The sequence below is a fragment of the Neoarius graeffei genome, chromosome 11, assembly GCF_027579695.1.
Source record: "Neoarius graeffei isolate fNeoGra1 chromosome 11, fNeoGra1.pri, whole genome shotgun sequence".
NCBI classification, from domain to species: Eukaryota; Metazoa; Chordata; class Actinopteri; order Siluriformes; family Ariidae; genus Neoarius; species Neoarius graeffei.
Window position 1 is genome coordinate 9,935,147 of NC_083579.1, and position 14,596 is coordinate 9,949,742.

General features: G+C 41.6%; 1 protein-coding gene across 1 annotated transcript; it reads left to right on the forward strand.

Moving 5' to 3' along the window:
- The first annotated feature begins 2,349 nt into the window (after positions 1 to 2,349).
- Positions 2,350 to 13,500, forward strand: LOC132893754 (ATPase inhibitor B, mitochondrial-like). Its single transcript, XM_060932883.1, has 3 exons — positions 2,350 to 2,461; positions 12,816 to 12,928; positions 13,230 to 13,500. Exons 1-3 carry the CDS (start codon positions 2,393 to 2,395, stop codon positions 13,369 to 13,371), a joined length of 324 nt encoding a protein of 107 aa, XP_060788866.1. The 5' UTR covers positions 2,350 to 2,392; the 3' UTR covers positions 13,372 to 13,500.
- Positions 13,501 to 14,596: the final 1,096 nt, after the last annotated feature.

Consider the following 14,596-nt stretch of genomic DNA (forward strand, 5'->3'; position numbering starts at 1 on the left):
GGTTAAAACATGTACCAAACAATCCGTTTGAGGCGTACTGCACATTGTGCAAAAGAACACTCAAACTCGGCACCCTGGGTGTAAAGGCACCGGAATCGCACGCGAAAGCGGAGAAGCACCAGGCTGCCCATAAAAGCCTGCAACAATCGCATGCCATCACTCAATTTTGTTCACCGTTGTCAGGTCCAAGCACATCTCGAGACGGTGTATCAGCTAACTCCATGCAAACTGTAACGTTACAACACGCAAACCGTACGGAATCGAATGCCTCATCCTCAAGTGATTTGCGGGATGTCTTTGGCTCCACTGCAACTTAGTTCCTCATTAATGCAAGCGCGCAACCTAGGGATATAATGAGTTCATTGGTGAATGATAATAAATTTTGTTATTTCGAAAGTAATTCAGGCTCTCCCAATTTTCTTTATTTTTTTTGTGCGGCATAAGTCTTAAATTTAACCTGTTATGGTCTTAAAAAGGTCTTAAAAAGTCTTAAATTGAACTTGTTCAAGCCTGCAGAAACCCTGGTAAAACAAGATGTTTTTTGTTTTAAAAAGCACAGATGTTTAAAATGTGTAAAAAAAAAAAGATGTTTTAAAAAAGCACAGATGTTTAAAATGTGTAAAAAAGATGTTTTAAAAAGCACAAATGTTTAAAATGTGTAAAAAAGATGTTTTAATAAAGCTCATATGTTTAAAATGTGTAAAAAAGATGTTTTAAAAAGCACAGATGTTTAAAATGTGTAAAAAAAGAGGTTTTAAAAAAGCACCGATGTTTAAAATGTGTAAAAAAGATGTTTTAATAAAGCTGCTCATATGTTTTAAATGTGTAAAAAAGATGTTTTCAAAAAGCAAAGATGTTTTAAATGTGTAAAAAAAGATGTTTTCAAAAAGCACAATGTTTAAAATGTGTAAAAAAGAGGTTTTAAAAAAGCACAGATGTTTAAAATGTGTAAAAAAGATGTTTTAATAAAGCTCATATGTTTTAAATGTGTAAAAAATATGTTTTCAAAAAGCACAGATGTTTTAAGTGTAAAAAAAGATGTTTTCAAAAAGCACAGATGTTTAAAATGTGTAAAAAAAAGATGTTTTAATAAAGCTGCTCATATGTTTTAAATGTGTAAAAAGATGTTTTCAAAAAGCAAAGATGTTTTAAATGTGTAAAAAAAAGATGTTTTCAAAAAGCACAATGTTTAAAATGTGTAAAAAAGATGTTTTTTAAAAAGCACAGATGTTTAAAATGTGTAAAAAAAGAGGTTTTAAAAAAGCGCGTTTAAAATGTGTAAAAAAGACGTTTTAATAAAGCTGCTCATATGTTTTAAATGTGTAAAAAAGATGTTTTCAAAAAGCAAAGATGTTTTAAATGTGTAAAAAAAGATGTTTTCAAAAAGCACAATGTTTAAAATGTGTAAAAAAGATGTTTTTTAAAAAGCACAGATGTTTAAAATGTGTAAAAAAGAGGTTTTAAAAAAGCACAGATGTTTAAAATGTGTAAAAAAGATGTTTTAATAAAGCTCATATGTTTTAAATGTGTAAAAAAGATGTTTTCAAAAAGCACAGATGTTTTAAGTGTAAAAAAAGATGTTTTCAAAAAGCACAGATGTTTAAAATGTGTAAAAAAAGATGTTTTAATAAAGCTGCTCATATGTTTTAAATGTGTAAAAAGATGTTTTCAAAAAGCAAAGATGTTTTAAATGTGTAAAAAAAGATGTTTTCAAAAAGCACAGATGTTTAAAATGTGTAAAAAAAGAGGTTTTAAAAAAGCACGTTTAAAATGTGTAAAAAGAGGTTTTAAAAAAGCACAGATGTTTAAAATGTGTAAAAAAAGGTTTTAAAAAGCACAGATGTTTAAAATGTGTAAAAAAAAAAGATGTTTTAAAAAAGCATAGATGTTTAAAATGTGTAAAAAAGATGTTTTAAAAAGCACAGATGTTTAAAATGTGTAAAAAAAAAAGATGTTTTAAAAAGCACAGATGTTTAAAATGTGTAAAAGAAAAAAATAATGTGTACAACAACCCATTTTTTTAAAAATACGAATGGAACATTAAGTATGGCAACAACAAAAATTGTAGGGGGGGGGGGGGGGGCGCTGCTGTTTATTTGCTCTGTGAGGGGGGGGCGCTGCTGTTTATTTGCTCTGTGAGGGGGGGGGCGCTGCTGTTTATTTGCTCTGTGAAGGGGGGGGGGCGCTGTTGTTTATTTGCTCTGTGAGGGGGGGCGGACTCTCCCACACTCTGAAAAGCCCTGCACTAGTCAGTCACGTGGTCTGACTCAGCTCAGGATGGACGACTGAATTGCGCCACTCGCACTGTCTCCCCCTCTGGCTGCTCGAGAATGGTTTTGCCCAGTTTGTGTGTATTGGGGCGCGAGCCTGAGCGTGCTGCAGCGTGTTTATAATGTGGAGGATTTTCCGGCCGCGCCTGAGCAGCAGCTTCAGCTCACACAGCAGGATGGCATCTGAGCAGGTAGCAGCTTTTATTCCGATTCCTAAAATCTAATGCGTTTATAGTCTTTCAGTCTTGTATATGCAATAATTTTCCTCATTGTGAACATGACCGTGACACCGCTTTCAAGTATTTTTTTTATTTATCTTCCTGTTTTAAAGCTCTACTGTTCTTCCAAACGTTTTAAAGTGATTTTGAATCACAATCCAGCAGTGTTTTGATCAGTAAACACGTGCTCTCTACGTCATTTGTGGTGAGGTCCGTTATGTAGCCACGCCCACCTGCTGTGATTACCCGCTGCTGAAATGTCGACTCTGATTGGTCGGACGGTGTCGCTTAAAGCGGGGGTTTTCAAAGTGTGGGAGAGTCCGCCCCCCCCCACAATTTTTGTTGTTGCTATAGACCCCTTTCACATGACGTCACCGCGCCGCGAGATTTTGTTAGGCGCCATATTGGAAGACCAAGTACATGCACTCACAATATAAAACAAAGTACGAGCGAGAGTAAAGTGACACGATGGCTGATAATTCTGGTTATGTGAGTACATTACCAGCTGCAGAAAGGGCACGGTATGTGGAGAAACTGGCTGTGATTGATGGGTTTGACCCATATGATAAGACTCGGGGCAAGGGAGAATGGAAACATAAGGAGGACCGGACACCAATTCTGCCATCTGTTTGCTACCCAGACATTGTAAACTATTTGTTGTTTACACCCAGTGCCTACACTCAGTGTTCGAACTATGCCGATATTTTCGGGGGGCCCCTTTTTTTCCCTTGGGGGTGTGTGTGCTTGCGCTTGTCTCGGAGCGCGGATCTCCAAACACATGAGAAGCCTATCTTGCGCACATATCACACGGACTCCACACACGCATCGCGTCTGAAGTCATAACTCATCAGGGGAAATCGTGTCCACATCAGCATGTTCAAAAAACAACCTCGCGTCAACAATGATACCACACGCAAGAAAAAAAAAACAGTCAGGCTACTCAACAACCAACCTGGCAGCAGCGAGCAAGCCCCAAACCATCCTAAATTATTATTATAATTATTATTATTATTATGGGCGGCACGGTGGTGTAGTGGTTAGCGCTGTCGCCTCACAGCAAGAAGGTCCGGGTTCGAGCCCCGTGGTCGGCGAGGGCCTTTCTGTGCGGAGTTTGCATGTTCTCCCCGTGTCCACGTGGGTTTCCTCCGGGTGCTCCGGTTTCCCCCACAGTCCAAAGACATGCAGGTTAGGTTAACTGGTGGCTCTAAATTGACCGTAGGTGTGAATGCGAGTGTGAATGGTTGTCTGTGTCTATGTGTCAGCCCTGTGATGACCTGGCGACTTGTCCAGGGTGTACCCCACCTTTCGCCCGTAGTCAGCTGGGATAGGCTCCAGCTTGCCTGCGACCCTGTAGAAGGATAAAGCGGCTACAGATAATGAGATGAGATGATTATTATTAAATTGCAGAAGTCTGGGAGTCTTGCTCCTCATACAGTTATCAACTTGGGGCCAATTTAGCATGTTTTAAATCTGAATTTCTTGCGTTTGCTTACCTCAAAGTGTCCGCAGATCATGCACAGACTTATCCATTATATCCACAGTTTTTTGCCAAGTCTCACACAGGTTTCTTTCAAGTCTACTGTTGGGCCAATAAATCATAAATAAAACAGCTCAGATTTGTTTAAGTCGTTTGCCACTCCACTTTATTCTCGTGGGTTCACATACCGCTGCCGTTATTTTCCCCAATCACGAGTTTGTTGGTCTTCCAAAATGGCGCAGGTTCTGTTTACTTCCGGTTTCGGGTGACGTCAGTGAAAGGGGTCTATACTTAATGTTCCATTCGTATTTAAAAAAATGGTGGTTGTACACTTTTTTTTTTTTCCTTTACACATTTTAAACATATGAGCTTTTTTAAAATCTCTTTTTTACACATTTTAAACATCTGCTTTTTAAAACCTCTTTTTTTTTTACACATTTTAAACATCTGTGCTTTTTAAAACATTATAATTTTTTTTTCATAGCATCGTTAGCTAGCACCTCTTGGCAGACAACACACTGTGGCAGTGGAGCATCTTCAGATCCAGTCCATGAAAATCCAAACTTTAAATAATCGTGGTCATACTTCCTTCTTTTTTTGCTTGGCCCAGACTCTGTCTCCTCACTCACTGTAGCTTTAGGTACTAAAAATCGATCCATTTTGTCTCTGGCAAAGGCTAGCTGAAGTTCGCTAAATGTCCGCAATAGTAACTTATTCTTTTTTATTTTTCCTCACATTGCGCCCCCCCCCCGAAGAACTCTGGCGCCCCACACTTTGAAAAGCCCTGGCTTAAAGGTTCTGACTGACTGCCAAGTTGAATTCTGGGCAAAATGTTCTATTTTGAGTTTCGAGATGTTGTACTGCTGTGTACACTGTGTCCCCGATGTGTAAATGGTTTGCTGAGATAAAAAGCGTCCCACATTAAGTGAGCAGCAATATCACGTGACCACCATGGAGCGTGTTTGTGTAACCAGGTCAACCTGTGTTTTTGTGTCCATCCATTATCTGTAGCCACTTTATCCTGTTCTACAGGGTCGCAGGCAAGCTGGAGCCTATTCCAGCTGACTACGGGCGAAAGGCGGGGTACACCCTGGACAAGTCGCCAGGTCATCACAGGGCTGACACATATGCCGCTTTTCCACTACAAACGCGGCTGAGTCGGGCTGAGCCGTGCCGTGCTGAGTCGGGCTGAGCGGGGCTGTTGGAGTTGCATTTCGACTACAACCGCGCTGAACCGTGCTGGCTGGAAGTGGGTGGACACATTGGGTGGAGTTAGCGAAAGTGGGTGGACGTCAGGTGATGTCGTTAAGCAGCGCAAACAGTGACATCAGTGATCTTTTAAGCGGTAGTCTCACGACCCGAATAGTAAACAATAAACATGGAGGACATGGAGTCGTTAGTGTTGCTGGTCTTGGTGCTGTGGCTTGTTGTCACCGACAACGCCAACAGATACTGGCAAGAGCGTATAGATGAGGCGAGGCGCATAAGGCTTCAGAAATTCTCGTAATTCGTAATTCTTCTTCTTCCGGGTTTGCGGTGTTTACAGATCCCAGCGTGCTCGCGGGGCGTGTGTGGGCATGTGAGGACACTCCTCCTCACCAATCAGTGCACAGGGGAGTGTCTGCTCACGCCCCCAGCCTCACTCGGCTCGGTTTGGCTCGCTTCAGCCCCACCGTGCGAGTTTTGGGTGCTGAGTAGGGCTGAAGCGAGCCGAGTCGTGCTGCTCTGAGGTAGTCGAAACGCGAGCCGTGTCGGGCTGAAGTGAGCTGAAAAAGGGTAGTGGAAAAGGGCCATTAGAGTCACCAGTTAACCTAACCTGCATTAGACTTCTCTAAGCTTTTTTACAGTAACTAACTAGCAACACTGTTGCCAGTAAGTTACTGTAATTCAGAAATACAGTACCACTACTGTAAGCCAGTTTACAGTACCAGTACTGTACAATTGTTGATAAGCAGTACTGTAACCCTTTCAAACAACTTTTTACAGTACCAGTACTGTACAAGATAACCAGTACAGTACTGTAACCCTTTTAAACAACTTTTTAAACTTATTACTACTTTCATGATGGTGATGAATTGTTAATTATTCATAATTACTGCAAAGTCTGAATTATTGTAAAATATCAAAGTTTATTTAATGAAACGTTTACAAATTCGAAATTGTGTTTTTTGCTAACAGAAATTCAAAATTCCTCACAGTAGAAAAGTCACAAATGACTATGACATTAAAAACAGACATTTTAAAATCACTATTTCAAAGAACAAGGACTACAGTTCAAAATTATTTTAACAATATTACACTGGTTGTCGGCGGCACGGTGATGTAGTGGTTCGTGCTGTCGCCTCACAGCAAGAAGGTCCGGGTTCAAGCCCTGTGGCCAGCGAGGGCCTTTCTGTGTGGAGTTTGCATGTTCTCCCTGTGTCCGCGTGGGTTTCCTCCGGGTGCTCCGGTTTCCCCCACAGTCCAAAGACATGCAGGTTAGGTTAACTGGTGACTCTAAATTGAGCGTAGGTGTGAATGTGAGTGTGAATGGTTGTCTGTGTCTATGTGTCAGCCCTGTGATGACCTGGCGACTTGTCCAGGGTGTACCCCACCTTTCGCCCGTAGTCAGCTGGGATAGGCTCCAGCTTGCCTGCGACCCTGTAGAACAGGATAAAGCGGCTACAGATAATGAGATGAGACCCTGGTTGTCGGTGTCGGAGCGCTTAACCGCCGAAGCCGTACAGAGTGCGTCCCTGGCGTTTCAGGGCGTACACCACATCCATAGCGGTGATGGTCTTTCTCTTGGCATGCTCCGTGTAAGTGACGGCGTTGCGGATCACGTTCTCCAGGAACACTTTTAGCACACTTTTGTCCCCCTCCTAGAACTGCCACCTTATTGTGGTGGAGGGGTTTGTGTGCTTGAATGATCCTAGGAGCTATGTTGTCGGGGGCATTACGCCCCTGTTAGGGTCTCCCAAGGCAGACAGGTCCCAGACCAAGAGCAGTTCACCAAAACCCTTTTGGATAATCGATCAAGGACCGTGATGTCGCCCGGTATGGCGCAGCTGGGGCCCCACCCTGGAGCCAGGCCTGGAGTTGGGGCTCATATGCGAGCGCTTGGTGGCCAGGCCTTTGCCCACGGGGCCTGGCCAGGCTCAGCCCGAAGCGGTGACGTGGGCCCGACCTCCTCCTGGACAAGTCGCCAGGTCATCACAGGGCTGACACATAGACACAGACAACCATTCACACTCACATTCACACCTACGGTCAATTTAGAGCCACCAGTTAACCTAACCTGCATGTCTTTGGACTGTGGGGGAAACCGGAGCACCCGGAGGAAACCCACGCGGACACGGGGAGAACATGCAAACTCCACACAGAAAGGCCCTCACCGGCCGCTGGGCTCGAACCCAGGACCTTCTTGCTGTGAGGCGACAGTGCTAACCACTACACCACCGTGCCGCCCCCTGTGTGTTTTTATAATTACACAAAATATTAGTTACACTCACTACCTGACAAAGAAAATGCCTTTAGAGCGCATGTGTAGATTGTGTTTAGTTCAAAGCCCCTTTTCTGTAATTTCTTTTTCTTCTGTTTTTTTTTAATGAATATAAATGCTCTCTGTGCTTCACCTCTGCCCTTTGTATAATACTTCTGTTGGAGAGATGAGTGTCACTGATCAGTCAGTTAACAATCATAACCCATCTTAATGTTTCTCTTTGTTTATATATTTCTGGTCCCAACATTATGATTGTCTGCAGAATTGTATTTAAAACTAATTATTTTTAAAGACCGCTCCAGCACCTGTACAAATATATTAAAATAAAAATGTCAACAAACCGGAAGTTAATTTTAAGTGAGCAACATTTAACACTTAAAAATAATAGTTTTAAATACAACTGAGCAATGAGCAGTCGCACGCTCTGATTGGCTACTCTCCGAGTAGGATATCGGCTCATATACCATGAGTAGAGAAAAACAAAATGGCGGCGCATGTTCCTGAACCAACCGAGGACAAAATAAAAACTCTATTTAAAAACAAATCTACAAAAAAATAAAAAAAAAACCCTACAAAATATGGAATAGAAGTATTTGATGGAAAGAATGTATCTTTTTTTTTCCAATGTATATTTTTCAAGAATTATTATAGCATTTTTCACAAATTGCTCCTGTCATTTTGCCGGTTTGTTTACATTCTAAGCGGAAATGATCTTGTCGGACGTTTTGTATAAAGCTTTATTTATCGAATTTGCAAAAAATAAAAACAAAAATGCTCTTTCTCAAAATCCAGTGAATGTGGATAGAATAAAACGGCTATACCGCCCAATCTCATCGTACATGGATTATAGCCGACTCGGTGCTACGCGCCTCGTTGGCTTGCAGCTCATGTACGACTCGATTTCGTGGAATAACTTATTTATACCACAACAAAATTGAATTCTGATTGAGAGAGAGAGAGGGCAAGGCTGGTGAAAAATGATTGTTTATCGTGATGATCATACAAATGAGAAGAGGAACTTGTCTTTTGGACATTCCACAACATTAAAGCTAACTGTAAACCATTAAAATGTGCAATGTTTAGTACATTGATTTGCCAATGATTACAAATTGGTGTAGCATAAGTGGAGTAACGCACTTGGACAGCTGCTCTGTTCTGAAGACTTTTCCATGCTGGAAAATTGACTGACTGTTCCATGAGCTAACACTGGAGACTCCATCCATAAATGTTAAAGTGCATATTCTAGACCAATTTTTTTTTTTTATATGAAAGTATGTCCCTTTACACACTCATCCAGAAGGGTAATTTTGCACAAGGCCATCTGTCTACAGCAGAAAAAAATAAAATAACAAAACGCGTCTGGAAAAATCCCAAGGGAGTCTGGATCCAGATTCATGATGCTAACTGCAGAAGCGCCAGCAGGCTGCGAGAGCTTGCACGGTTTCAGTGCACAGCCTGTGTAGACCAAGCGCTCCCATTTCTCTCTCATTGTCCGGTCTTTTGGAAAACGATGAGTGCTAATCCCATCATGATTGGTGCTGCTCCACCCTCCTACGACACAACTGTTGACCATTTTAATAATTGCGTGATAACGTTGAAGAAATTTGCAGAAAACCACCAGGTCGTTTTCTCATAAACAAACCAGCGCTGACGTAGGATTCAGTAGGAGGCATCCTGCACGCGACGTCACGAAAATCAATGTTTCCCGGGAAATCCAAATGCCGAGTTTTTTCAGTGGTGGACCATCTCATCTCATTATCTCTAGCTGCTTTATCCTGTTCTACAGGGTCGCAGGCAAGCTGGAGCCTATCCCAGCTGACTATGGGCGAAAGGCGGGGTACACCCTGGACAAGTCGCCAGGTTATCGCAGGGCTGACACAGAGACAAACAACCATTCACACTCACATTCACGGTCAATTTGGAGCCACCAATTAACCTAACCTGCATGTCTTTGGACTGTGGGGGAAACCGGAGCACCCGGAGGAAACCCACGCGGACACGGGGAGAACATGCAAACTCCGCACAGAAAGGCCCTCGCCAGCCACGGGACTCGAACCCGGACCTTCTTGCTGTGAGGCGACAGTGCTAACCACTACACCACCGTGCCGCCAGAGGTGGACCAATTCGCCTCAAATGGCTTGATTTTCACCTGAATTTTTCTGGTATTGCGCAAGGTACAAAAAAATTGCAGAGAATGCAGAATGTGACAGATATTTGACCAAAGTCTCATCTCATTATCTCTAGCCGCTTTATCCTTCTACAGGGTCGCAGGCAAGCTGGAGCCTATCCCAGCTGACTACGGGCGAAAGGCGGGGTACACCCTGGACAAGTCGCCAGGTCATCACAGGGCTGACACATAGACACAGACAACCATTCACACTCACATTCACACCTACGCTCAATTTAGAGTCACCAGTTAACCTAACCTGCATGTCTTTGGACTGTGGGGGAAACCGGAGCACCCGGAGGAAACCCACGCGGACACGGGGAGAACATGCAAACTCCACACAGAAAGGCCCTCGCTGGCCCCGGGGCTCGAACCCAGGACCTTCTTGCTGTGAGGCGACAGCGCTAACCACTACACCACCGTGCCGCCCCGATATTTGACCAAAGTTTAATATAAAATAGGAGAATTACATTGATCTTGCTCCTGAATTTACCCGTGATATGCACTTTAAATAAATGTAGGATCATTGTCAAAGCTGCTGTTATAGAAAATTTAATCAACACCTTCTGACCAATCAGAATCGAGAATTCAACAGCGCTGTGGTTTTCTATAACAGCATCTCTGATCGTAGCTCTGGCTGATAGAGATATTGGTTTGCTACTTGTTTTGGCTATTTTCAATGAAATCCTTGAAACTTATCTTCGCTCACATCTCTGCTCTCTGTTTCCATAAGACTATCCTGATCAGTAATACTCCATCAGCTGTTGAAGCTGCTCTGTCACACGCAGACAACTCTGCTTCCTGAAATCATATCGCAACACGACACGCTTCAACGTGGATATACACTCCTGTCACTTTCTTAGGAACACCCATACCCTTACATCCACCTGCTGTTCTGTTTGATGCAGTTCTCTAATCAGCCGATCCCTTGATGCACAAAATCATGCAGTTACAAATCAAGAGCTTCCGTTAATTAATGTTCACTTTATTCGAACATCAGAATGGGGAAAAAACTGTGATCTCAAAGTGTGACTTTCTTTCACTGTGGCATGGGTGTTGGTTTGAGCCAGACGACTGGTTTGAGTATTTCAGAAACTGCTGAGCTCTTGGGGTTTGTTTTCACACACAACAGTCTTTAGAGTTTACACAGAATGGTGCAAAAAAAACATCAGTGAGTGAGCGACAGTTCTGTGAGTAGAAACAAACACCTTGTTGATGAGAGGTCAGAAGAAGATGGACAGATTGGTTTGAGCTTTTTTTGCTAGGAAGGATATAGTAACTCATAGCAACTCTTTACAACCGTGGTGAGCAGAAAAGCATCTCAGCATGCAACAGCAGAACACATTGGGTTCCACTCCTGCAGCCAAGAACAGGGATCTCAGAATCAAGAACAAGTTCCTGTTAAAGTGGGCGGTGAGTCTATACTCCGGTTTGTCTTTCAGTAAACTACGAAACGTCTCTGAACAGCTGCATCTGACTCAGTGACTGACTCTTGCTCCCGGATCCGTGAGGCAGAATCTCCTCGGCGACAGAGGACTTGCATATATTTCTCAATCATACTTTGTCAACTCAACTTTGTTCAGTACAGACAGATCAAAACCCATCACTGGTTATAATGCATTATCACAGGCTTATATTAATGCATTTGTTCTAATATAACCCCAGTTCCAAAAAAGTTGGGATGCCATGTAAACTGTAAATAAAAACAATGTGATAATTTGCAAAATCATAGAAACCCTATATTTCATTGAAAATGGTACAAAGACAACATAGCAAATGTTGAAACTAAAGTTTTTTTTTTTTTTTGAAAAATATATGCTCATTTTTGAATTTGAGGTCAGCAGCATGTTTCAAAAAAGCTGGAACGGGGCATGTTTACCATTGTGTTGCATCACCTCTACTTTTAACAACACTCTGTAAACATTTGGAAACTGAGGAGACCAATTGCTGTAGTTTTGAAAGAGAAATGTTGTCCCATTCTTGCCTGATCTACAATTTCAGTTGCTCAACAGTTCAGGGTCTCCTTTGTCATATTTTGTGCTTCATAATGCGCCAAATGTTTTAAATTGGAGACAGGTCTAGACTGCAGGCAGGCCAGTTTAGCACCCGGACTCTTTACTACGGAGCCATGCAGTTTTAATATGCGCAGAAAGCAGTTTGGCATTGTCTTGCTGAAAGAAGGGAAGGCCTTTGCTTAAAAAGATTTTGTCTGGATGGCAGCATGTTGCATTAATGATGCCTTCCCAGATGTACAAGCTACCCATGTCATGTGCACTAATGCACCCTCATACCATCACAGATGCTGGCTTTTGAACTGTGCACTGATAACAAGCCGGATGGTCCCTCTCCTCTTTAGCCTGGAGGATGTGGGGTCCATGATTTCTAAAAAGAACTTCTACTTTTGATTCGTCAGACCTTGGGACAGTTTTCCATTTCACTTCAGTCCATCGTAAAAGAGCTCGGGCCCAGAGAAGGTGGCGGTGTTTCTGGATATTGTTTCTATCTGGTTTTAACTTGCATTTGTGGATGCAGTAATGAACTGTTTTCCCAGACGATGGTTTTCTGAAGTGTTCCTGAGCCCATACAGTGATTTCCACTACAGACACGTGTCTGCTTTTAATGCAGTGTCACCTGAGGGCCTGAAGATCACAGGCATCCAATGTCAGTTTTCAGCCTTGTCTCTTGCATACAGAGATTTCTCCAGATTCTCTGAATCTTTTAATGATATTATGGACCACAGATGATGTGATCCTGAAATTCTTTGCAGTTTTACAGTGAGGAATGTTATTCTTAAATTGTTGCACTGTTTGCCCACGCAGTCTTTCACAGAGCGGTGAACCCCTCCCCATCTTTACTTCTGAGAGACTCCACCTCTCTGGGATGCTCTTTATATACCTGATCATCTTACTGACCTGTTGCCAATTAACCAAATTAGTGTTTTTTTTTTTTTTTTTTAAGCATTACACAACATCAAATTCAAAATGAGCATATATTTTTCAAAAAACAATTTTTTAGTTTCAACATTTGATACGTTGTCTTTGTACAATTTTCAATGAAATATAGGGTTTCCATGATTTTGCAAATCACATTCTGTTTTTATTTGTTTTACACAGCGTCCCAACTTTTTTGGGATTTGGATGTTAATCAGAAGTTGCACAGTGTGTATATGATATCATTTTTTCTTCCCCATTCCATGTGAAAGTTGGGCGAGCTGGGGAAAGGTGCAGGGAAAGGAGGAGGAGGAGGAGGTGCAGTCAGAGAGGCAGGAGGAGCGTTTGGAAAGAAGCAAGCTGCTGAGGAAGAGTTGTACTTCAAGTGAGTGCATGTTGCTTTGATCTGCATTGATTTTTCTCCTCTGTGTATTGAACAAGACTTGGACTGTGAGCCAGACTTGCAGAAGGAAAGAGTGATCGATCATCCTATGATAACGCTCAGATGATAGTACAAATACACAGTCATGCGTTGCATGAAAAAACAAATATTGTACTAAATAAGCTATTTTGTCATCGTGTTTCAGATTATCCGTCCTGAACAACAGGACGGATAACAATTAACCTTCATAATTAACCTGATTTTTTTTTTTTTTTTTTTTGGAATACGTTCTCACTTGTTGTAGGAAGAAGGAGAGGGAACAGATAGCTGCTCTGAGACAACATCATCAGGAAGAAATCAGTCACCACCAGAAGGAGATTGAGCGTCTTCAAGAAGAGATCAGCCGCCATGAGGGCAGAATTCACCAGTTAAAAAAGCACGACTGAGACGAGTACAGATTAATATGATTATCGTCAGTCTTTACCAGACCTTCCAACTAAGTGTTGCAAATGTGGTGGCTTTTTGCAGTTTTCCATGATTTATTAAAATGGAATAAAAGGAAACTGATTAACCAAGATGTTGTTATAGTCTTCTGCAAAGAATGGTTTGGTTTTTTTTGCTGTTTTTAAAGTCTCATATTTACTAGTGATGGGCCGTCTGACACTAAGACTCCGAAGCGTGTCGGGGAGAGTGGGGGAGACTTGGGGCAGTTTTTGTTCCCATAAATTGGTTGAAATTAATCAGCTTTTAGATTCCATCAGAAGTTAGGTGTTGTCCGTTAGAGTAACTGACTTCCTTTGGAGCCATGAAGCTGGACACTGCAGTAAGGTTTGTGCAGTGAAAATATTTTATCAACCAAAACTGAAAAGTATTTTCTACTTCGCCTCCATTCTATGGTGTAATGTGCGCTGGTGAATTGGGGATTTGTTTGAAATTAAAGTATGTAGCCTAGAGTGACCAGATATAGTATTATTTATTACACTTTGATTCTGGGGAAAAAAAACTCATATATAATTTTATTTATTTTTTTTTTTCAAAATGGCCAGATGGGGAGCGTTGGGACAGTTCATCATGTTACAGTTTTTTTTTTCTTGTGGTTTGCAAATATAAAATGTTTGTTAAATGTGGACGTGTCCCTGTATGAGGATTAAACTGATTTCATTCCTTCTTGAGAATGGAACTGTTTTGTCAAGTCAGGTTTTAGGTAAACTGACATTTTTCTATCGCTGTACCAGCATTGTCAAGGTTTTTTTTTTAACCAATTTTAACAATAGACATTGTCGCACAGCAGCTTTACAGAAAATTAAAGACTTTTTAAACATGAGCTAATTTTATCCCTAATTTATCCCCAAAGAGCAAACCTGTGGCAAGGAAAAACTCCCTCGGACGACATGAGGAAGAAACCTCGAGAGGAACCAGACTCAAAAGGGAACCCATCCTCATTTGGGTGATAACAATGTGATTTATAAGTAACTCTTCTATAACCGTGTCCTATACAGTGGTGCTTGAAAGTTTGTGAACCCTTTAGAATTTTCTATATTTCTGCATAAATATGACCTAAAGCATCATCAGATTTTCACACAAGTCCTAAAAGTAGATAAAGAGAACCCAGTTAAACAAATGAGACAAAAATATTATACTTGGTCATTTATTTATTGAGGAAAATGATCC